At 40.2% G+C, this 24133-nt stretch overlaps 3 protein-coding genes across 6 annotated transcripts in view; 1 reads left to right on the forward strand and 2 right to left on the reverse strand.

Annotated features, from left to right (window-relative positions):
* On the forward strand, nt 1-22894 carry LOC123869394 (STE20-related kinase adapter protein alpha). 3 transcript variants are annotated; one of them, XM_045912297.1, is made up of 9 exons: nt 1-364; nt 1126-1358; nt 1925-2102; nt 2653-2845; nt 3459-3582; nt 4186-4307; nt 4539-4635; nt 10622-10627; nt 22838-22894. In XM_045912297.1, the coding sequence occupies exons 1-7, from the start codon at nt 200-202 to the stop codon at nt 4613-4615; spliced, it is 1092 nt and encodes a 363-aa protein (XP_045768253.1). In that variant the 5' UTR covers nt 1-199; the 3' UTR covers nt 4616-4635; nt 10622-10627; nt 22838-22894. The 3 variants fall into 3 exon arrangements, with proteins under 3 accessions (XP_045768253.1, XP_045768252.1, XP_045768254.1); XM_045912296.1 differs by lacking the exons at nt 10622-10627; nt 22838-22894 and having other exon boundaries at nt 4539-4862; XM_045912298.1 differs by lacking the exons at nt 10622-10627; nt 22838-22894 and having other exon boundaries at nt 2653-2833; nt 4539-4862.
* On the reverse strand, nt 5161-16546 carry LOC123869385 (triokinase/FMN cyclase-like). Of its 2 annotated transcripts, none has more exons than XM_045912282.1 (14): nt 16293-16546; nt 13597-13747; nt 12978-13152; nt 12525-12613; nt 12339-12428; nt 11889-12006; nt 11050-11177; nt 10574-10691; nt 9960-10195; nt 9283-9445; nt 8788-8935; nt 7974-8073; nt 7191-7318; nt 5161-6837 (listed from the first exon to the last, which is right to left on the reverse strand). In XM_045912282.1, exons 2-14 carry the CDS (start codon nt 13735-13737, stop codon nt 6723-6725), a joined length of 1749 nt encoding a protein of 582 aa, XP_045768238.1. In that variant the 5' UTR covers nt 13738-13747; nt 16293-16546; the 3' UTR covers nt 5161-6722. The 2 variants fall into 2 exon arrangements, with proteins under 2 accessions (XP_045768238.1, XP_045768237.1); XM_045912281.1 differs by lacking the exon at nt 16293-16546 and adding an exon at nt 15057-15372.
* LOC123869382 (neutral ceramidase-like) overlaps nt 17812-24133 on the reverse strand; it is a 17306-nt gene continuing 10984 nt past the window's right edge. The window contains exons 9-13 of the mRNA XM_045912279.1: nt 20607-20948; nt 20212-20307; nt 19572-19739; nt 18905-19017; nt 17812-18103 (exon numbers count right to left, since the gene is read on the reverse strand). Coding sequence (XP_045768235.1) covers nt 17923-18103; nt 18905-19017; nt 19572-19739; nt 20212-20307; nt 20607-20948 — 900 coding nt within the window. The 3' untranslated portion in view covers nt 17812-17922. The remainder of the gene's footprint in view (nt 18104-18904; nt 19018-19571; nt 19740-20211; nt 20308-20606; nt 20949-24133) is intronic.

The following is a 24133-nucleotide window of genomic DNA, read 5'->3' on the forward strand; positions in this document are numbered from 1 at the left end:
TGTTCTTTTTGTGACAGCTTTTTGTTGTTAAATAGGTATACTTTGCGTACATATAATTAATGTTATTGTTAGAATTAAATAGTTATTTATAGTACGATCAATAAATGAAAAACATGTGTTCCTAGTTTCACATTAACTGCAGCCGAAACGGATAGAAAAAAAACAACATTTTGTAGTTTTATAAATCGCTAGGAGTGCAATGTTTCAGCCAACTATTAATGAATATCAGCTGACTTCGATTATAGCCGAGTGTTGTGGCGGTGTGGCAGTGGTTTATTCAGCGGTTTACAAACCTTACAAAGAAAATGTGGCTATCAAAAGGTATTTTGTGGACAAGTCTAAGGAAAAAGCAAACTTAATTCAGGTAAGCAAAGAATTGCCATATTACAAAACAAAACATTAACTTGAGATTAATCTTTATGAAGTACTTATGCAGATAAACAGATGTAGCTGTGTTCTTTGTGTGTCTCATATTCTTACCTACAATAAACTGTGATACTGTAGAATACAATATGTTACCTAATGTAAACCTACTATTTAATATCAACTAACTCACTGTATCTACAAAATCCTTAAATGAAATGAAATGAAATGAAATGAAATGAAATGAAATGAAATGAAATGAAATTAAATTAAATGTCACTTGCTTTAACAACTGTGAAAGAAAAACACTGAGGAAACTTGCATGCCTGAGAGTTCTCCATAATATTCTCAAAGGTGTGTTAAGACTTAATCCACACTTGGCTAGTGTGGCCCAGTCCCAGTGGATTAACAGTCATATCCTTAGGCAAACCCTTCTCTTTGACAGGGAATACTTTCCTGGGTGTAAATAAATTTCCACTGAGATTAAGACTTCACTTTTAGTTGAACAGTAACTGTACAGTAGGCAGTTCATTTGAATTTAAAAAAAAAATATGCCTTACATTAAAGAATATAGAAAAATTAAGAAATATTTTTTTAAACTTGAAATTTTGAGATTAGACCAAAATTGGGACTGAACTCTACTCATTTGTCAGCATATATATTTGTAAGTATATATTTCACAGTGGAGAAATCACCCCTAGACCATCCCATGCCCTTTCCCCATTTGACTTAAAGAATTAAAATTATCAATTTTTTCCACAGCAAGATATCCTTACTAGAAAAGAGCTTCAGCATCCAAACATACTTCCATACCTTACGTCATTTGTGCACGGGAGAGAACTGTATGTGGTGTCACCTCTCATGAACTTAGGGTCATGCAGAGATATCCTGGACAGGTACTTTCAGGAGGGTCTGCCGGAGCTGGCCTGTGCTATCGTATTGAGGGATGTGTTGCTTGCCTTGCAGTATTTACACAAACAGTTTTATATTCACAGGTTAGTCATAGAAAAGGTTACTATAATTTTTAGGACTCTAGGTCCTAGGTTTAGGTTACTAATTTTTAGGATGTATTCCCTCTACAATATTGTCTATTTGGTTGTAAACTCTCTGTACAGAATTGAATAGACAGGTTTTTTAATTCAAAAAATCATTCTACATCAAATACTAAAATTTCAGGTTTGTAGACCTGTTATAAGCGGACAGACAGACAGTAAAAATGGGAAATTTAAAATGTCTTAGTTCACTGAAATTCACAGCTGGGATAATAATTATACTTGGAAACAAATTTACACTTCGAAAACGTGAAATAAATGTGAAAGTGTTGTCTGTCTGCTAGCTTTTCTCTGTCCATCCTTGACAATTTACAACCATCTCTGTACCTTTAACAAAAGGTACAGAGATGGTTTACATCCTAGACACACACATTCTACCCCAAGTTCCCATGGAATTTTCAAAACCTTAATGTGTTGAATGGAGTGGCAGACATCATCTAATAAAAACCATAATTAGATAAAGTGGCCGCCATTTTGATTCACTTGTGAACCAAATGTGAATATTTCAGGAGTGTACGAGCAAGTCACGTGTTACTAGATACAAACGGCAATGTCCGCTTATCTGGCCTCCGGAGTGCGGCCTCTATGATGGTGCGAGGGCGGCGACAGAAGCAACTCCACAGCCTGCCGCCGCCAGATCACGACAATGCCAACTTGATGTGGCTCAGTCCAGAATTATTGGAACAGGTGAGAAGGGAGCCCAACGGGACCCTATTGCTAAAACTCCGCCGTTAACGGAAACGAATAAGTGCGGAAACCAGCCCAGAAAGAAGAAAAAAAGAAATAAGAACTCCGCCGTCAGGCCATCCATCTGTCAGCTTTATCTCATGAACCGTAACAGGTAGAGAGCTGACATTTTCATAGAGTAAGCATATCTATTGCTGCTATAACAACAAATAATAAACATTTCAAAATGGCCGCCATGAAAAAAAAAAAAATTAAAGTGTTATTTATTGTGCAATGGTACAGAACCCTTCGTGTGCAAGTCTGTCTTGCACTTGACCGATTGAAGATTTCAATATTATAGTTTGTGGAGAAGTCGAAAGCTGGAAGTGTATTCCATATTCTAGGTGAATATTTTAGGAATTTTGAAGTGTGTTCAAAATCCCTGAAATATTTTTGAGCAACTAAGTGGAATACTTAGTTGAGGGTGCAGAACTTAGTCTAGTCAATTCTATCCCAAATCTTGTCGCAAACACTAATCCATTATCCATAACAATATTACATGGTATTCCAGAATCTCAAAGGCTACAACGAGCAATCGGACATGTACTCGCTAGGCGTGCTATGTTGCGAGCTCGCCAACGGTGCAGTACCGTTTGCAGAGGTACCCACCACATTAATGTTCACTGAAAAAGTGAGGGGCAGTCGACCTCAATTGCTGGATTGTTCGTCATTCCCCGAACCACTGGATGATGGTGAGATGAAGAGTGAGTGAATGTCCTTTACTAACATTTTTTTATTCACTGTCGAACTAAAACTGTTTATGTTGTGTTTTTACTGTTGCATGTTTACTTCTGTGTTGAATGGAAAAAATTAATTACTTGGTCCAAAATCCAAATAATGTGGTTTCAGGTTTCTGGTTGGTATAAATTTTTTTCTGAATTGTCTTCTCCGATTTGCTCTGGTACTTCCAGCCCAACAAAGTTTATGAGATAAGTTACATACATTACGATTCCCAGAAGACACCAATTATTTTGTAAACCTTTGATAAAGACTTTTAAAGAAAAGTTTTTCTTCTACTTCTTGTTGACCTAGAATCGTGAAATTTGGCAGTTAGGTCGTATAAGCACTAGTAAAAGAAAACGAAAACCCAAAATTTATGATTTAGGTATACCACAAAAAAAATTAAAAAAAAAAAAATTACTAAATCACATATAGATGGCGCTGTTGTCATTAACTTGCAGAGTTGCACATAAAAATGTTAAAATATCTTGTACGATGGTACTAACAGAACCCTTCATATGTGAGTCCAACTCACAGTTTTTTATTTAGGTATTTAATTTTCTTAGGATGTAAAATATGTACTGGTAAATTGATTAGGTATGTACAACACGGACAGCGGTGTGGGTGACAGCGCAGAGGGGATGTCCCGTTTGCGAGCCGCTTATGCTGCCCGAAAACTGAGTGACAATTTCCATCACCTCAGCGATCAGTTACTACAAAGGTATGGACCGATTTTGCCTACCTAAGGACTGGTATTTTATTCCCAAAGAAACTAACTGAAAAATAAATTTATGTTATGTTTGCGTATGTGTTAAGTCAGGACTCAGGATATACCTAAGGAGATATCCATAAAAATTATAAAAATCTAGTAAAAGAAAAGCAATATCTCATTTCTTGTTCAAAGAGCTGCATTGTAATATGGGTTTTTTTGAAGTAGTTTCGATAGCTGCACAGTGTCGCTACTAAATGGCATTTTCATTAGCACTCGTCACTGGCATTGGCATTTCGTCACTGGCAGTAAACGACACCGTGGCTTAGCGGTCGTCGGGCGCGAACCCAGAAGACTTATTGACGTAGACGACGAAGACTTATTTTTCTAAGAGTTATTTTTCTTTAAAAATTATTTAAGGAGATAACCATTCCGAATTTTAGCCAAATCTGTCCATCCATTAGTTTTTGCGTGAAAGAGTAACACACACACACACACACACACACACACACACACACACGCACGCACACGCGCACGCGCACACACACGCACACGCGCACACACACACACACACAACTTTCGCCTTTTTAACATTAGTGTGATGTGATTCTCCAGGGACCCAGAGCGAAGGCCGTCCGCCACACAACTGCTGAATCACGCGATGTTCAAGCAGATCAGGAAGACAGACTTCTTGCCCAGCCTCATCGGACGAGTCAAACCTATCAAACCTGACCCTGGTAAGTAGATTATACAGCGTGAATTTAATGTTTGTATTCCCGCGGCAGAACGATTTGCCCTCAGTACTATCGAAAAAGAGATTTTAAAAGTAGTAATGTTTTTGTTTTGAAATGATTAAGACTTATCCATTTGATAATGCTTCAAAGAAATACTGGTGATTCAGTCCCATAGCCTGTCATTTGTTGTGATGTCAATGCTAAGTTAACCGGTTATTTTTATTGTATTTTCAGATGACATATCAGCTCTGATATTGCAGGAGAAGCTTTCCGAAATGGAAATCGAAAAGACGACCGAATGGGACTTCTAGCATACGCTGTATTAAGCACTGGTACTGATTCTGATCACAACTAAATTTTAGAGTATTTGCATCTTTTTCATACCAATTTAATAAGAAAAAGACAGACAAACATTTAGACATTTAGAACTGTCAAACTTCGTGATTTTAAGTGCCAGTCGTGAACCTACTCTTTAAATTTATACAGTAACACTAAAATTTAGTCTTTGATTTAAAATTCATCTTCCGTCCTTTTTTGGCAATATTAAAAAGAAAAAGATGCAGATACTCCAAATTAAGTTTAGAGAAAAACATCAGAATGCCGAAACCTGATGCCTGCGACTTTGTCCGCGCGGATTTTGATTTTTCAAAAGCCCGTGGAATATCTTTGATTTTCTGGGATAAAAAGTAGCCCATGGATGCAAGTCATCGTCAAAATCGATTAAATGGACGGATGGTGAAAAGGTAACAAAGACACACTTTCACATTATTAATTAATAAGTAGGTAATATTAGTATGGATGTGCTACTGAGCAAATGATTGCACAAAACAGTTATGTTGGAAATGAAATAATGCTGTTAGTTTTGATCTTTATTGAATGCCATAAAATAATTTATACAAATCTGTCATACAGGTATTTTGATAATATTCACACCAACACTAAAGAGACTCGACAAAGATGGCAATGGTGGCAAGTGCTACCATGGCCATGGCAATATTTCTTGGATCACGTGACCAAGTAGCTTTTTGCTATAATGTGTAAGAGACGCACATACGCGGCACATACGACGTTGTTACAGCGAACTGAAATCATGATACGAGTGAAAAACTAGATAATTAGAGCCTCAATAGCTCAACCGGTAAAGGAGTGGACTGAAAACCGATAGGTCGACGGTTCAAACCCCGCCCGTTGCACTAGTGTCGTACCTACTCCTAGCACAAGCCTGACGATTAGTTGGAGACGAAAGGGGAATATTAGTCATTTAACATGGCTAATATTCTTTAAAAAAAAAAAAAAAACTCCAGGAGGTCTAAAGCGCCGGGCTAATGGCGTCGTTACGCGTTTTTTCCGAGGTTTTCGCGATTGTTTACTTTTTAAGCGATCTCATGAAAAACGGACTAAGACCATTTCGAGCCGTATTTTCTCGGATTCTAATCAGATCTAGGGCCCAAGAGTCCTTAGAACAAAGTACATAGTGCAGTATAAAACTAGTATACTTTATTTTTCCTTATTTGACTTAAAAGATAAACAAATTGCAGAAACCATCTCGGACTAACGAGTAAGCGACGCAATTTGCTCGGCGCTTTGGACCTTTTAGAGTTAGGTTTCACTCGTATCACAATTTTATTGTCAGTTCGCGCTAACAAGGTCGTATGGGCCGCGTATAAGTGCTTCTCTTAGATATTTCAGAAAGAAGCTACTTGTTTACTTATTAAGTCGGTTAATGAAAAACAGATTGTAGTCCCATCTGAATACGAGGCGTATGACTGCGCATTGTACAAAAACAGATCTCAGCCGGGCTTGTGTATTTAGTGTATGACCTGCGCAAACCATGTTGCAACTTCAGATTGGACTACTTGTTTTGCGAATCACATACCTTAACTAAATTGTCAATGTTGTTACAAATATGGTGTATGTATGTATGGATGTAATGATAATAATATTTTACTAACTCGGTGATTGTAGAGCAATTAATTATTGTTAAATATTGTGATGATTAAATATATTGTTAGAAATTGTCTATTTCCTTTGGAAAACCATCTAAAAAACTATGTTCGCGCTCGATTACGACTTAGCCATCATAGTATGAAATAAATTGTACCTAAAAAGCTTTCGTATGGCATAGGTTTGAACTCTTTTGAGGAATTATAAGACCAGGCATTTTTGCCCATGGTCTATTAATGTCGTGACGTTAAGTTTAAAGGCCGAATTGCATTACAGTGGCGCTGTGCAAAGCGTCAAAATAAATTCAATCAAGTAATAGTGAACGGTCTATAGACGCGACATTGACGCGAAACGACGAGACGCTGTAATGCGATCCGGCATTAAGACATCTTCTGATTTTGGTGATCTTGATATTGTCATTTTCTTTCCTTTGATTGACTCGATGTTAATAGAGACATACAGAGGAATATGAACTTAATATTTATCAGCGATATGGTCTAACATCGCGTGCAGCCATACAGCGACGGCCCGCGCGCCCGCGTCTTCGTCGGTGACGTACCCGCTCGCTACGTACGAGGCTCGACCAGCCCTGAAACAAGATCAATTCTTTGAAAAACTAGTTTTAACCTTCATGTGGTATTTTGGTGAGATGACTCACAAAATAAGTGTGAGAGAGAGTCTTGCTCTATCACACTAAGTCTGTCAGTGTGCGTGTGTGAGAGGGTATGTGTGTGCGTGCGCGCGCGTTTTTGATTGTGTCTGTGTCGTCATAATTCACATTGCTGAGGTTTTCACAATAATATTTGATCACAAAAAACAAGTCACTTTGGGTTAAAAATAAAAGTCAAGGTTCGTTAACTTTTCATCAAAAGAGCGAACTATGGAGTTGTCGACAGACAGCGGAAATACTCGTAAATTTATAAAAATCGTGTCAAAAAATACCTAGCAGTCATGGTAGCGGTGGCTTTAGAACCTTTCTCGGCAGCTTCCACGGTCTTCTTCAAAGCAGTTTTGAGATCAGCCTTCAAGTTTTCTTTGTACACTAACGCCGCTGAATGTAATGTATCGAGCTGGAAGTAAAAAAAACTTCATATATATGGTACACCAAAAGTGGAAACAAAAATTCTACGAAATACTACTTAGTCTTGGAAAACCTAGAAAATATTCGAGGCCAAAATAGAAGAGAAACAAAAGAAGAAGAGAAGCAAAAGAAAATACAGCCAGAAGACGAGAAACTCGATCCAGTAAAACAAGGAAAATGAAACAATAAACGTTGCGCCAGTTCGGTAAAAAGTAGCCAATCTTAAGTATTATCCGTTGTGTAGATGTTTTGCACATAGTTAATATTCTATTTTTTATTAGGGTTCCGTACCCGAAGAGTACCAACAGGACCCTTTTACTAAATCTCCGCTGCCATTCCGTCCATCTGTCTGTCAGCAGCCTGTATTTCGCGAATGTGTAAGGTTGAAGTTTGCACAAAATATGAATTTCTATTGCTGCTATAGCAACAAATAATAAGAATAAAAAGATTCAAACTAATTAAGAACCGCCTACTTTTTTAAAGTCGGTTAAAAATTTCAAAATGGCCACCATGAAAATTAAAAAAAAATTAAAAAGTGCAATTTCTTGTACGATGATACGTAACCCTTCGTGTGCGAGTCCGACTCGCACTTGACCGATTTTTATTAATCCATGCATGAGAATGTAATGTAGGTGAGTAGGTACCATAGTTCTGTCTCCCGGTTCTGCTCCCCCATACTTAGTGATGGCTTGCATTGCACTCTCCCACGCTGATAACCAAGTTCTTCTATCATTTGAGGTAGACCTGGAAATTCAATGGATCCAATGAAAAATTTGGTCTTTTTCATACCAAGTATGAATCACGCCATCTTATGAGCATGGGGGTTTCATTGGCGAACACCGCGATATAATCAAAGGGCTTTTCGAAAAATCTTTATTTATCAGCATGATCAACCCATCGCCGGCGCACTACTGAAAACAGGTCTCTCAGAATGAGAAGGGGTTTGACCACCACACTGTCCAAGTGAAGATCGGTAGATTACAGAGAACATTAGATACGGAGAACTCTCAGATAAGCCGGTTTCCTCTCGATGTTTTCCCTCACCGCTAAAGCTAGAGGTCGCGCGCCCGGTATCGAATCCCCGTCTCTTCAATTCTTTTTGTAGATACATAATAATATTACTTCACTAGATGATGCCCGCGATTTCGTCTGCGTGGATTTAGAGTTTTTATAATCCCGTAGGAATTCTGGGACAAAAAGTTGCCTATGACAATTTCCGGGATACAAGCTACCTCTGTACCAAATTTCGCAAAAATCGGTTAAACATAGTATGGGCTTTTAAGAATCCCAAACTCTTTAATTTTCTGGGATAAAAATAAATATGTCCGTCCCCGGGATGTAAATCGATCAATCTGTTGGGCCTTGTAAAGCTAGCCGACAGACAGAATTCGCATTTATAATATGAATAATGGAGGATTATTGATGATAAGAAAAACTAGGAAAAATAAAAGGACACACTTAGCTATAGCTAGAGATGCTGCAGCGAGTCCTAAGCTGTAAATCCCTCCAGATGTACCCCCCATATCCGTTTCAGCCATCTCTGACAACTCCCACACGACACTCGATGGGTATTGGAAAGAGGCTGTTTCTAGGTATGATAATACCGCTGAAAACAAAGAAATTACTTATTTATGCTGTTCATAAAGTTGAGAAATTGCACTTAAAATTTTTAACAGACTTCAAAATAGGTAGGATGAGGTAGGTAGAACGTACTTTCAGCCTAAGAATTCGAGTAGCAATTCCGCGAAACTATTGTATCAAAAACCTGTCGCACTTATGTAATTTTCCTATAAACACGCCACACACACCTAACGTATGTGCACACCGTGCCACGCGAATACGATCATTAAGGTGCTAAACGACTTACGGCTTTTGACGGTACAAGTGATCTTTTATACTTGGGCAACCTGTGGTGAAAAGAGTTTCACGCATAAACTGGCTTAGAAGATTTACCTTTCCCGAATTTCTTCAACGTGATCCCACAATCCCCATCGCCACACCCTGAGTCCAATCTATTGAGCAGTTGCTCATTCCTCACCAACTCTTCCGCGGCCGCTTGCAAACTAACACGTAGGATCTCTTGCTCTTTCACCGATAGAGAGGGACCGGTAGCTGTCTGAAACAAAATTTTATAGTTACTTGGGCAAAATTATTATGTATATTCGCTTTACTGTGATCTTTTATTATGGGCCTTTCTTCTAACTGATGAATTAATTAATAGGAATTTTGTTTGATGCCGGCAATATAAATTTATGTGAGTGCGCTCATAATAATGATGTAAGTAATGCTCGTAACACACTATTTACACAATTATTTTCTTCATCTTGGTCTCCATGTGCTATTTTTCCTTGAATAACGATTTAGGCGTTTTGAGGAACAGCAACCGCCAGTACCTACCTACTAGTGTGAGATTTTATCTCACTGAAATGTAAATTTCATGGGCCGCTTCCATGCGTCCCTATTACCATTGATATAGGAGGAATCTACCCTAAATTACCTAACAGAAATCGCTTTGCAACTCTTTCTTTTTCTAGAGTTATTCTCAATCGGTGCTCAATATTTTTTAGTCATCTTCAAAATAAGTTCCTCTCCTGACTGGACTATCGTTGAAGAATTGGAGTCTAAAGTACCTTTGTTCCATGGACTTGCAGCAGAGTATCATCATCCCCATGCGATCCATCACCGTGCTTCACAGACATCACCCCTCCAGTCCAGCCGATTGCCTCCGTGGGAGCATCCAGTAGTTGCAACCAAAGATCTCCATGCTCCTTGTTCAAGTGCAGCAGGCAGATCTGGAACCCCTGCATTTCCAAGGAGGTCTTGAGGTGGCCTGAGATCATTCTTTCGGCTTTGATTTGCTTCAGATCTGCGGCAAAATTAAACCAAATCATTACAACTAAAAAGTCGGCAACGCATTGGTTTTTCCGATGTTCATGGGCGGAAGAAACAAGTTACCCTCTGTGTTCTCTGTACCAATTACAATCCGGGTATCTTTAAAACAAGAGTGAATAGGCATCTTCTGGGTAAACGCGGCCCATCTTGGGCCACATCACCACTTTCCATCAGATGTGATTGTGGTCAAGCGCTTGCCTAAGATAACGTGCCTGAACTTTTCGAAATGAAAGCTATTAAGCCTTCGATAGCCTTTCTTGTTCAGCAGAACATAATCTTGTCTCAATTTATTTGCAAACTATTTGCCATTATGCTTGACCCAAAAAACTCGAGAGTCAAATATATTACAAACCTAAGTAATCCTTGATTTCAGCTGCGATAATATTAATTTCCATGAGTGAGGTGCCTCCCATGTTGTTTATCATTACCGCCACCCTACTACCTGCGGTGAGCTTGAGATGAGCTATGATCTGCAAAACGAAGAATGAAACTTTTCACAAGTGTACCTATATCAGTAGGTATGATATGGTAGGTAGGTATGGGTAAACGTGTCAATTTTGAAAAAGAGGAAAGAGGAAGCTTATCATCATCAGGCTGAGTAGATGCCTACCTAAGTTGTGAAATGAAATGTTCATTGTGACGAGCTAATAGGGACGTAAGAAACCTCACGTCATTAATCGCTGATAACGGACAATAACGGATAACGGACGGGCACGCTCACATTGCGAATAAAATATGTTTTGTTTGTCTATAGAGTATAGACACACACTGACATTTTGGTCGCGAACTTTACCTGCGACAAATTTTTGTATGAATGTAAATACCGACCTTTCCCAGAATTAGCGCCACAATTTCTTTAGCTGTGCCCATCTTTAATTTCTCTATGCCTGCTTCCCCATGAACGCCAGCCCCTAACTCCATCTCGTCTGGTGCTATCTCAAATAAAGGTGGCTGCCCTGTAATAGGTAGGTATTAAGTTGGTACTGAGCTAGTTTTTAGGCATCATTCGCACGAGAGCTTTTTTAACGTCCGTTAAAAAAGCGTTCAAATAGAACAAATGCATTCCTAAGTATCTTTTCACACGTCAACGCTTTTTTAACGCTCGTGCGAATTAGGGCTTAACGGAGTCTCAGATATTACGCAAGAAAGTTCCAGTTAAAGGTTAATTTGAGCAAAATATGATTTTTTCTAAATTAGCATGTACAGTAATCCTATTATCTAAGAGAATTCAGTTGCAGTAGGTAAATTATTTATTCACCAATCATGAAAAGCTTTGCCGCCAAGGAAGCTAGAAAGTGTAACCAATTTATGAGTCCTCAGACTTGAGAGAAAATAAGGGTCTTTTATAAAAATTGCTTTCACCAAAGTGAGTGCTTAATATGTTTTCATCATTTTAGCGTCCCTCACAGGGGGCTTTCCTGTAGGTACCTACGTATTTGCACACTCACTTTGGCCGCTAATTTTAAGAGTCACAGACTCTCAAGTCTGTGCTCACGACGGCGACGTCCAGTCAAGACTTTCTTGGGTGTTCTTCAGATTTAGTTCCAAGCAAAGCATTTGGTTACATAGTCGGCTGCATGATTTCGGCACAAAACCTTCGACCCGAACCGAAAAAAAAAACATTTATAAATAGGGTGCAAACGCAATAAAATGGCCTTAAAAATGACCTGGTAAGGAACAAGCGCTGAAGCATACTCCAAGAGTCGCCAAGTTCTTCGTTACCTCCACAAGAGCGTTGTGCATTGCAGGCAAACCGTAACCCTTAGCTGACATCGCGCCGAGCATCTACGAACAGATTTAGAAATACAGAGATTTTCAATCCAATAAACTTTTACAAGTGCTTTTAAATAGTCACTGATTCTACCACTGCTTTGCCAAAACTGTGCACAGCTTAGGTTTGGATACTTGGATTAAAAAACTTCAATTTTCTAACATAAGCAGTTTGAGCTGCCTACACATTGAACATCTCTCAGTCCTCTTATATTCAAAGGAGATTAATAAAATCACTTTTTGTTTACCTATTTTATTTTAATTTAAATCTTGACTTCGCCCTGTTACATTATTTTCCTAAGAATGCACCAGTCATTGAAAAGAGTCAGGGCTTATAATTAACCAACCTTGAATAAGAACACTTCTCCACACATTCCTCTTCCGCCAGTCTTATTGTGGCTCGAGGCAACGTCTTCGCCCACGAAAACTAGCTCCGTCTAAAAAATAAATAGGTAGGTATTCAGACCTCAGCCCTATTGAATGTTAATGATCATAGAGAATTTCCTACTTATACCCAGGAAAGACCTACGTACTTTGATTCCCGAAATTTTTGCTTTTTCTGTTGCTTTTCCAAAATTCAATCTGTCTCCAGTGTAGTTTCCGCAAAGCACTAATACACCACCTGCAATGGCAAAATTTTGGCCAGATCTCGTTAATCGGCATTATGGTAAAATAAATTAATGATGCACCTCAGATGCTCACAACATGCGGATATGATCTTTTAACCGAATTTCGTCCACAGCAGCCATTTGTACGGAGATTAGGTAACCAACTACGCTGAGATGCTATAGTTCACAAGCACGTAATGTGCGCAAGCCGCAAACACAGGTGCATTTTCTATTTCTCTTATTGTCCTGTGGGATGGCAATCCGACACAACCGGAGAGAGTTCAGACGCAGAATCAATGACTTTACCCTTACCCTGATCTCTTTAAGGTACCTACCCTGAGCCTAAATGTAAATTCTAATCCAAAAAGGGAGAGTAACCTGAATTATATTTGTAGAGATGTGTGATCGCGTACAGCACGTTGGCGGTCGGTGGAGACGCGAACACGCCACCGGCCACTGCTCCCGACAGCATGCCTTCGCCAACAAAACCCGCCGCGAACGGCTCATGTCCAGAACCTCCACCGCTGAGGACTGCCACTCTTCCCGAATCAGTCTGACAGACATTGTTAATAATAGGTATGTAGATATAGTTGGCGCCAGGAGGAAGATGGTGATAACATTAATAGAAAAAATTATCCGACTCGAGTTTGTTGAGGGCTTCTTCTTAGATCAAGGTGATTTTGGAGTGTCCGTATTTTATTTTAAGTTGAGGTTAGGAATTGCATCCTTGCTTGCCAGTGTCAAAAATGTATTATAGTTTGCGACAGGTCGACATGGCAATTGGGGTGTACACGCCCCCGCACAGCCCCTGCGCTAACCTGGTGAGGAATAGCGCGGGTGTGCGGGGTGTCCCACCTCCTCATACCCCGTACTCATTGCCATTTCGACCCGTCGCGAACTATAGGTAGCATTTGACGCATGCCAGTATAGGTGAAGCCACGACGTTTTGTTACAAGTTTCCCAACTGACGATATCATGAACAGCTGTGATAAATTACCTTCCTCCGTAAAGTGATCACCCGGTGTTTAGGGTGTAGATGCAGACTGGGGTAGAGCGCCACCACCCCACGCAGGTTGTCATCGACACACCTCTCTGTTGTGTTTATGACCTTCTTCGTGATAGGCTTGCGGGCAGACATTTCGGTTTAGCTGCAAAATTGACTACAGTATTCGTCATAGTATAACAGTGCCCGGCAAACAACTTGAGCATTGACGCGATTGGCTTGCGAATGGCGGGTGCACGCGATTGGTTGATCAGTCGGCGCGGGTGCACGCGATTGGTTGATACGACGACTTTCGCTTACCGGATTCGGCAACTTTCTCCCACTACACTGCTTCAGGTCCAAGTTGTATTGGTATTGTTTGATTTTCCGGGATAAAAAGTTGCCTATGTCAATACAGGGTCGCACGCTACCTCGGTACCAAATTTCATACAAATCAAAGTGTTTTTAGGAATCCCGTGGGGACCCTTTGATTTTCCGGGATAAAAAGTAGCCTATGTCCGTCCTCGGGATATAAGCTAACCCTGTATCAAATTTCATCAGAATCGGATAAACTGTTGGGCCGTGAAAAGGTAGCAGACAGACAGACACACTTTCGCATTCATAATATTAAGTATGAATAGTGAGCAAACGAGCAGGCGGACCACTTCATATTAAGTGATTACCGCTGCCTATGAACATTTCTGAGTCATAGCAACCTACATAGCCCAATGGGTTGAGACGGTAAAGTGGCAATCGTAGTTCGAAGAACCGAAGACGTTGGGGTCCTAATGTGCTGGAATGGCAATATCACACCGAAAAGCGCAGCCTTGCCAGACCCTCCACTAAAGGTCGAATGAGGTCGAGTTATACGTAACGTACGGGAGGGACGAGAGGATTTCTTGAACTTCTATTGGATAGAACGTCCCGTCCAGTCCGTTTTCGAGTTGTCCTAATAGTAGTTCAAGAAATCTTCCCGTCCCGTCCCGTGCATGTCAATAGGTGGACAGAAAACATCAAACGAGTCGTAGGGAGCCGCTGGATTCAGGCGGCGCAAATCCGTGGCGTGTGGAAGCCCCTATAAGAAAACTAGCTATGTCGAGCAACAGTAAAGGTGAACGTACACTTATCAGAGCCGAACGCGTCGAACGAAACGAATGTTAGACTTCTGTACTTACATGAAATATTCTTCCAATTCGACGCGGAGAAGTGTGCGAGGTTTCATGAGATTTCACATACAGAATTCTAAAATTCGTTACTTTCGACGCGTGCGGCTCGGATAAGTGTGCGTTCACCTTTAGTCGACGACGATGATGATGACGATTTGCAAATTGCATTAGAATGTAGATACTGCTGCTTTATGAAGTAAAAAGTCATTTATATCGTGTTGTTTTGAGTGAAAACCATTGAAGAAAATTGCTTCTACAAAATATAAACAGATCTTTATAGTTCAATTAGATGCGTTAGTAGATACTTACGGTTTCAAACCTTTTCTTTAAAAAACACACACAAAAACAGAACTACTTAGTTAAATTTAACTGAGTGTGCTGAATTCAATTTATTGAACATATGAAGTAAATAAAAACAACTGGCAGAACGCCCGCGTCACTGGTATGAACTATGAATGATAAAGAATCGCTTATCGTGTTAGGTAACAGACTAATTTTATCTCTTGAGTGTAAAGTTTATGACCTCTATGATGATTAGTGCAAGTAGATATTTTTGCTTACATGTTGGCCAAAAAAATCACTTTATCGACCAAGAATAATAATCTATCTTTAATGTATTAACGAATGTGATTTAGGTGGGTACGGGGTACCTAAGTAATTCTGAATTAGCTGTTCTAGTTACCAACCTAATAAAGGTAAAAAACAAAATTAAGAAGGTAGGTAGCTACACAACCTAGCTAAGTAGACACGTGTCCGTTGGAACATAAAGACCCAAACATACGTCCTCACTGTCCAGCGCGGAAATGCAGCCAGTATTCTTGGCACTATTCCACGTGGGTAAGATTCCTACAAAAATTAGGCAAGGCTGGCTTAGTTTTACTGTAGCATTTTAAGTAAGAAAACGTATCAGTAAAATTCATTCTATTCTTAACTATTACAATAACCAAGGCGGTGATAACCTAGTGGTTAAGATGTTCGACCTCCTAGTCGGTGGGTTTGGGGTTCGCACGGCACGCACTTCTCACTTTCCTGAGAGTTCTTGCCTGGTTTAAGACTTTTTCACAACGTTCTTTAATGTTCGTGAGGTCTGCACATCCCAGCCCGTGCCCAGGTCTGCCAATCGTGGCCAGCGTGGTGAACTATGGCTAGAACTCTCCAATCTGAAGACCCATTCTCAGTAGTGAGCCAGCGATGGGTTGATCATGATGACTTTCTACGGAATTTCTAAACTAAAAACAATTATAAGTAGGTACTAAACATTAAGTTTTTCTAAACACACATTAAGAATAATTAAATTAAATTAAAAACTAAAATCTAAATTATTAAAACAAAGAACCTAAAACTAATAACCTTAAACAATATAATATAATAACTAAAATAAATTATTAAAAGAAGTTCCTTTAGGCAAGGTTCCGAAGATACTGGGCAGCGCTCCACCTTTGGATGGCTAGACTAATTCTGACTAATTTTGTTTATTAAAATAAATAGAGTTCATTATCAAAAAAAAAAAATTGGCAAAATATTTAGTAAATCCTACCTACTTACCGAAAATTGCATCGGAACTAAATGAATAGATGGGTGCTTATAAGTCTTTTTTATTACGGCTTCCTGACAAGATGTAGTTAGTCACAATGTTGAACAGAATATTTTTATAGGTATTAATAAGTGAAATCCACTCTGAGACTGGTAACTCTACTTAGTTCACTCAACTTGATAGGCTGTGTTGATTGGTAGGTAATTTAATCGAACTCAATTTTCTTGAACGATAAAAAAACGTCATACGAGATATCTCTCTTAAACTAAGCAATAAGACTCTAAGTAAATAAAAAAGTATGATTCATGTATGTATTATTAGAAGACATACATTGCATTCAATAGAATGAAATGACCACTGCAATGGTCCAGTCAATTCTATTTCATGCGAAAATAACTCCAATCTTATAGCATTAGAGTTCAATATTGCCGTTATTTACAACCAAGTGAGCTAACAAGGAAAATCTAGATTTAAGTAGGTATCTAGGTAGGTACCTACCATGTTTATATTTGTACTAAAAGATCTATTCAATTTAGTCATGTAACCAAAAAAATATCTTATATGTAGGATTCAGTGTAAATATCTACCATACCCTACAGGCTACAACTGAATGAAATATATCGGACAAATCAATGTACCTAGTAGGTACCTATTTACGTATATCTTACCTACTTATCTATAAATGGATTTTTAAACCTCCATTTCTAGAGCATCATGATCATCCCATCGCCGGCCCACTACTGAGCGTGGGTCTCCTCTCAGAATGAGAAGGGTTAAATGGCCATGGTCTACCTGCTAGCCAAGCTGCTGCTAGTGCGGATCGGCAGACATTTGTCAATACTTTTTGATAAATTAGTCGTTTGGACTAAAAAGAACACAACTATTAATTTTTCTAAATTTTTTACTTAACAATAATTCAACTAAGTACATATCTATGTAATAAATTATTTCTCACTTTGAAAGATGTTTTTATAAATACAGTCACAGTTATGCAATCTTACAGATGGTCTAAAACTGTAGGGCTTAGGCGGCGCCCAGTGGCTCTATCAAGTCATCTTGATGCATGCAAATCCGACAGCAAAATATTGATCGAGATGAGTCGAATATGAAGCAACATAAATTAAACAAAAATGCTATGCAAAATTATGATTTTATAATAAAGCCCATTATATTATAGTCCAACGGTAAAGGAAATCGCCCACCGCGACTTTTTAATACATCAACAAAGAGATCGCGTTTTCACTAGGGATGCGTCGCTGTGTACCTTTACCCATGATTCTGTATCTGTACTGAACCTGATGTGATGTGACTTAAGGTGCCCACGTACTCGAACTGAACTGCAGCTGAACTGCGCGTCGCGTCAGCGCCCCGCACGAAATTCTCTCCAACCGCGACGCGCGTACGTCACTGCCGCGCGGCGCGGCTGGAGAGAATATCGTGGGGGACGCTGACGCGACGCGCAGTTCAGCTGCAGTTCAGTTCGAGTGCGTGGGCACCTTTAGAATCGCGTTCAAGACACGCGCGGCTCTATCGCTACAAAAAATCGGCGTGGGCGATGTCCATAATTGTGGCTAAACTATAGGGACACACTTGACACAGTCAGCATAATAAATAAAATTAATCATTATTACAAAATTATCATTATTGTATCGTAAAGTTCCTAGAAACTCCTTGGAACTGCGTGAGGCCGCCTTCCAGTATACTCCGTGAGGCGCCGTGGTACACGATGCGGTACGGTACCGCGATGACGTCATTCGGTACGTTCCACTCTATGGTCACGCGACTGGCGGTATTCGAGTCCAATTCACGCTCCCAATGGAACCTAGAACAAGTAATTATTTTTCTTTTGATTTTTTTTTATTTTACAATTTTTAGTGACCCCACTGTACCCATATGCTATGCCCAGTTAAAACCCTACTGAATACTAAGCTATTACACTGATCGCGAGCAATTTGCTCTTATCCATTGAGGAGTTCTGTTCTCCATCTCCGAAGATATTCATCAGATCTTCACCAAATTTATATGGAACTACCTGCACAGTATGCCCTTTCAAAAAAAAAAAATTGCCAAATCGGTCTAGGGGTTGAGAACCTCCTCCTTTTTTGGAAGTCGGTTAAAAAATCAATCAAGTACGAGTCACACACTAACGGCCGTATTCACAAACGTAGCTATGAGGTCTCACAGTCGGCTCGAACGCATAGTGTAGGTTCTACCAATCAGATCATTGTAAATTGACGTGATACAGTCATCTGATTGGTGGAAGGGACACTGTGCGTTCGAGCGCACTATGAGACCTCATAGTAACGTTTGTGAATACGGGTGCAAAGGTTCCGTACTATCGTAAAAGAAATAAGTACCAAACACTTTTTTTTTTCATGGCAGTTATTTTGAAATTTTTATTATTTGTTGACAGACAGCGGGATGGACAGCGAGGGCTTAGTAATAGGGTCTCATTGGCACTCTTCGGGTACGGACCCTGAAGTAAGGTCCATAGTCCACCTAACTAGTGGTATTTAACTGCTAAAAACGCACTTATTTCCGAAATATACCCTTGCCCTAACCACTACGCTAACTTCTCTGAAGATCTCTGAAGTTTTGAAGCTTGCTTTCTTGGTCGACTCACTTGGTATCCCAGTCAGCATCCGTAGCGACGGTCCGCCAGGTGCCGAGTTCGAGTCTCTCCACCACAGAGTAACTTGACTCCTGGCGAAGGTCGTTCCTGGGATTTGCTCCAACCTGTTCAAATATAAAGCAATAAGTATCACCACCATTCTATTATCGAAAGGCATCGCCAAGGTCTGCACACGTATGTAGTCAAAATTCTACGCCACATACGAACCGCTAGGATATGGAACATCCTTCCGGCATCAGTCTTCCCCTCCAATTTTAATTTGGGTGCCTTCAAGTCAAGAGTGAATAGGCATCGTCTAAACAAGCACGCTCTATCTCGGGCTGCATCATCACTTCTCAGCAAGTCTGCTTGCAGCTAAGCGCTAGTCTATAAATTGAAACAAAGAGTCCAAAATACTACTACTACTTCCGTTTCAGTTTGGAGACCCTAGAGCCATGGAATTTGTGTGCCCAAATTTTTTTACGAGACATTTGCCCACGGTTAATAGCCTCATTTGGTGACACAAGAGCTGGCTTATTTTTGCGCAAAGGATCAGCCTGGCTGTCCGGCGCGGAAATGTAGTCCTTGCGTTCTTGGCACCATTCTACGCGGGCATGATTTGTACAGTAACAAGATAAGGTTAGATTTAAGTCTTATTGTCACTTTGAAAAAAACTTACAAACACAACTCTAACAGTATCGCCCCTACTGACGACTTCAGGCGGTTGTTCGATCACGTCACCGAAGTTAGTGCCGAAAGCTGACGTGTCCAGCACCACTGGCAGGATGAGACTGATGGTGTCGTTTAGATGGTCTGCCGGTTCAGGACCTGGTGGGACGTTGGTACCCTGGGAACAAAGATATGGTTAGAATTGGTGGACTTTGCATGTTGGATGTCCCTCTGAGGGGCAAATCCCGTAGGAGAGAACCAGAGTTACCGACATTGCCTATATCGGGTTAGCACGCTGAAGTGGCAGTGGGCAGGCCATGTCTGTCGCAAAACTAATGACCACTGGGGCAGACGTGTTGGAGTGGAGACCGTGTACCAGTAAAAAAGATTCCGACGAATTGAGAGCTTCCTCCTATTTTGAAGTCGGTTAAATAGCCGTTTTGGTATGACCTCCAACCCGCTGGTCCGACGACCGAAGTGGGCAGATGAGGAAGGTGGAGAACCGTATGTGATGGCGTGCTCTTGGGTAGGCTTTTGTCTAGCAGTGGTCGCAAAGACTTGGTTGACCAATTGAGTCATCCATCATCTATCTCTAATAGTAGAAGTCAAAGCATGGGTTTCATTATTATTATTTTTTCAAAAAAACCTACCTCAATGGCAGTGACGGTGAACTTGTGGAATTTGTTCAAAAATATGTCCAAAGTATGCGGGCCGTATATCGTAGACGCAGCCTCGTAGCGTTGTATCTGAAAGGTGAGATTTACGTTTTCAACCTTAAAGCTGAAAAGGTCAGTAGAATTGTCTAGCCTGGCACAATCTGAACAAAAATCACCGTTAGTTTCAAAAAATGATCCATTTCAGCATTATTGACATATGCCTCGTAATTAAATAGAGCACTGAATTTTCGACCGGAAGCCTTATTCAATTGATCGATGATGTGATTCTTTAAACTCAGCTAAATTTTTTCTCCACTGACCGTTTATTAGCACTCTACATTTCTTTGCTATATATTATCATCACATCTTTTTCAAAAATTGTTACATACCTGATACTCCTCAAACGTCGACACATAATGTATGTACTCATTAGTCAACGCGGACACAGCAATCCTCGGTGCAAACCCACGTTTCTTCATCACATCACCCACCACGCGCTTCATTCGCCGCCCCGCCATTGTGGTGGGCTCTCCTGGAACTCCCAAGATGGCGAAACCGCCCAGCCAGATGAGAGATATCGAGGCTATTCGAGGGTGCCAGGGTAAAGGAACGTCAGCTCTACCCGTGGCAAGCAAGATGGGTTTTGGAGCGTGGCACTCGATGTCCTCAGGTGTTGGTAAAGCCACAATTCCTGCGATCGTGTCTAGTAGAGGATTTCCATGGATAGTACCCTGGAAGTATGTCATTATCATCATGAACATCGTCGAAGCTTTAAATTCTAGAGTAGGTAGTCATTGGCTAAGTTATGCCTCCAACTTCTTTCAAAACCTCTCATGTTCACTGCATCCAAAGGCTGCTAATGCTGACATCATTGCCTGCAGTTTAAAGCATTGGCATGGATGCATTCTATATATAACTACGAGAGGATTTTCGAAACTACACCTGTATGGCTAGTATAAGATTTCACAGTTTTTAAAATACTAAACTCGAAAACGAGTTTTTTCATACATCTACAGCCAGCGACACAGGCGGAAACATTACGAACTAAAGTTGATCGAGCAAATGCGAGTATATCTTTTACTTTACCATACCAAATACCAGATTAATACGTCACCATCGAGAATGGCAGCCGTTTTCGTCGAAACCAATACCAATACCAGCAAATCCGAACCACGAGTTCATCGTTTGACACCAATTTGACACGCTAAAACTAGTAAATGACGTCATTTTCGCGTAAGTTTACGAGTCGGTGGTCGAATTGTAACTCACCAAAAAATACTCAGTGAGAGAAGCTTGAGAGCAGTGATAAATAAACAAAATGATGAAATTTTATAAGTCCCTGGGCCTTAATTTGCCCACGGGAGGCGAGGAGAATGATCAAGCAGACTGTGAAAGCTAACCGTCGTGGTTGTGTAACTAAATTTGACTCAGCGGCGTTATTTGTGATGTACATAGTGCATCCGTCAAAGAAAGGTTCTAACATAGCCCAAGCCACCAGCAAGTTGAAGTGGCAATGAACAATCCATGCCTGTCGTATTGGGCGGAGATTGGGTACAAGCACAGCGTACCTCAGGAACCTAACTAAGTGTAGTGTGGGATACCGTGTCATTGACTGGCGATATTACAGAGTAACGTTAAGTGACTGGATGAGGGCACAGGAAGCCTCAAGGCTGGGTGTGGTGAACCTCTTTGAAAAACCCTACATTTAGAAGTACCTACCTAGACGACAGACGTCCGTAGACTGAAATGATAAAAGTGCATCTCGAACGATCCATTTTGTGCAGCGATAGCCATCGGCTCGCAGAATGCATTTAATAATGCTAAATGTTAAGGTAGAATAATTGTAATGTTAGAAGATCGACCACAAAGAGTACCTACCATATCACCCTCACCATTGGGCATTGAGGCTAAGTTAAGAAAGTCTATGCACAATAGGTAGGTACGCTACCTACCTATATCTACATAATATTATTCTAAGCCTTATAGTAGGTACATAATACGTGTGGCTCCAAGTACAAGCAGGTAGGTACTTATGTGTTACTCTGTTTAAATTTCAATTCCTTAGTGATAAATTCATTAGTACCTACTTATCTCTGTATCTGAATATTTAGTTCTATTCTATTTAAATTTCTTCATTGCAGCTGTTTTCACCATCATTTACTTACCTGGAACATTTTGCCATGATTGGATTCACTTATAGAAAGTAGCTACTACCTATCATAATATCTGATAAATAAAATTAATCTATTAAAATTCCACCAGTATAGTTACCTAGGTAGGTACTTGTGCAAAGCCATAGTGAGTTGGCTTGTTGCACAGCTGGGTAGTTGTTTAGAAGTATTCACCTAGGTAGGTACCTAAACACTCAGTACATGTTCTTCAAACTTATTACCTCACAGAGGTGAAGTAGGTAGGTATACTTATACAATTGCAAACAGTACCTATAACACCTATCACTCCTTGCATTCATTGATGATGGAGCCACGCCAGCTTGCATCCACTCAGACAAGCAAGTACCTACCTACCTACCTAACATGGCATAAGTTAATGAAATGTTGTGTTAAATGAACCTCCCTATCTGCCTAATTTTATGTAGCTTATATTAAATACTAGCTGATACCCGCGACTTCGTTCGCGTGGATGTAGGTTTCTTAAAATTCCCGTGGGAACTCTTTGATCTTTCGGGATAAAAAGTAGCCTATGTGCTAATCCAGGGTATAATCTATCTCCATTCTAAATTTTAGCCCAATCCGTCCAGTAGTTTTTGCGTGAAGGAGTAACAAACACACACACACACAAACTTTCTCCTTTATAATATTAGTGTGATTTTCTGAATCAATTTTTTTTTTCAGGTTGCAGATCACCAGTATTATTACCAGATTATGATGCCTGCCTCCCTGATCCCAAGTACCTACCTAACTCAATTCAAGACTAATGTTAGAAATATAATATTTATGTGGTATGCATACAACGTAACACACATAATGTACTTACTCTGTGGCTTGTCCTCGCCTCTTTCTCTCTCTGCCCAACCTTCCAACGACATGCACTGTGTGTGAGGCTTTTATTTGTAATATTAATTGTATTCAAGTTTGTGTAAAGATATTACTGACGATAATTATGTGTGGTTTATTATGTGCAATAAACAAACTCATAATGTGATTGTGATATTATTTCTGGCCGTTGTAACCACTGCTCGATCCTTGTGACCTCCCAAGAGGTCATGGGCCAAGATCTAAATCTACGAGATTTACTACAACGTGTTTGAGAAATATATCGATCGATCGCTTAAGAAGATTGCACGTGCGTGTACGAATGAACAAATACTCTGATCTATTGTGAAGAAACAAAAATGGCATTCCGTGGTGAAGTTCCCACTACAAACGAAGATCGCGGCTCACGTGTCACGCCGACGACGTCTTTGTTTCCTGCGATTGAGAAGCTGGAAGGCAGCCAGAACTATTTAGCCTGGAAGTTTGCGATTCGTATGGTTTTAATACTAGAAGGTTTGTGGGATTGTGTTACTGCAAACGCGGTCACTGACGCTGCGCGCGATCAACGTGCGCTGGCGCGCATTTCCTTGAGTGTTAAACCTAGCCTGTACCAGCATATCAGAAACGCATCTAGTGCCAAAGAGGCGTGGGACAACCTTTCGGACATTTTTGAAGACAAGGGACTTTTGCGTCGTGTCTTGTTGTTGCGTGAACTGCATCGTACACGCTACACAGACTTCAACGACATGAGTAAGTACATAAACAACACTTCTGACATTGTACAACAGTTGGCCGATATTGGGCGAAAAATAGATGACGAAGAAGTAGCGGAACTGTTACTGAGCGGTCTACCACAGGAATTTGACTCGCTCGTGTCTAATCTGTCTACGTTCTCACTAACATCAAAGATCTCGAGTGAAGTC

This window comes from Maniola jurtina, chromosome 11 (genome assembly GCF_905333055.1).
Source record: "Maniola jurtina chromosome 11, ilManJurt1.1, whole genome shotgun sequence".
NCBI classification, from domain to species: Eukaryota; Metazoa; Arthropoda; class Insecta; order Lepidoptera; family Nymphalidae; genus Maniola; species Maniola jurtina.

What these genes read in the sequence shown, in the direction of transcription:
- LOC123869394 (XM_045912297.1), top strand. Translation starts at nt 200, where the DNA reads ATGTTTCAGCCAACTATTAATGAATATCAGCTGACTTCGATTATAGCC. An exon ending in GTCCAGAATTATTGGAACAG is followed by an intron (nt 2,103 to 2,652) that starts GTGAGAAGGGAG and finishes ATGGTATTCCAG; the next exon opens with AATCTCAAAGGCTACAACGA. An exon ending in AGCGATCAGTTACTACAAAG is followed by an intron (nt 3,583 to 4,185) that starts GTATGGACCGAT and finishes GTGATTCTCCAG; the next exon opens with GGACCCAGAGCGAAGGCCGT.
- LOC123869385 (XM_045912282.1), bottom strand. Translation starts at nt 13,737, where the DNA reads ATGTCTGCCCGCAAGCCTATCACGAAGAAGGTCATAAACACAACAGAG. An exon ending in GAGAAGTGTTCTTATTCAAG is followed by an intron (nt 12,007 to 12,338) that starts GTTGGTTAATTA and finishes ATCTGTTCGTAG; the next exon opens with ATGCTCGGCGCGATGTCAGC. An exon ending in GTTGAAGAAATTCGGGAAAG is followed by an intron (nt 8,936 to 9,282) that starts GTAAATCTTCTA and finishes CTTTGTTTTCAG; the next exon opens with CGGTATTATCATACCTAGAA.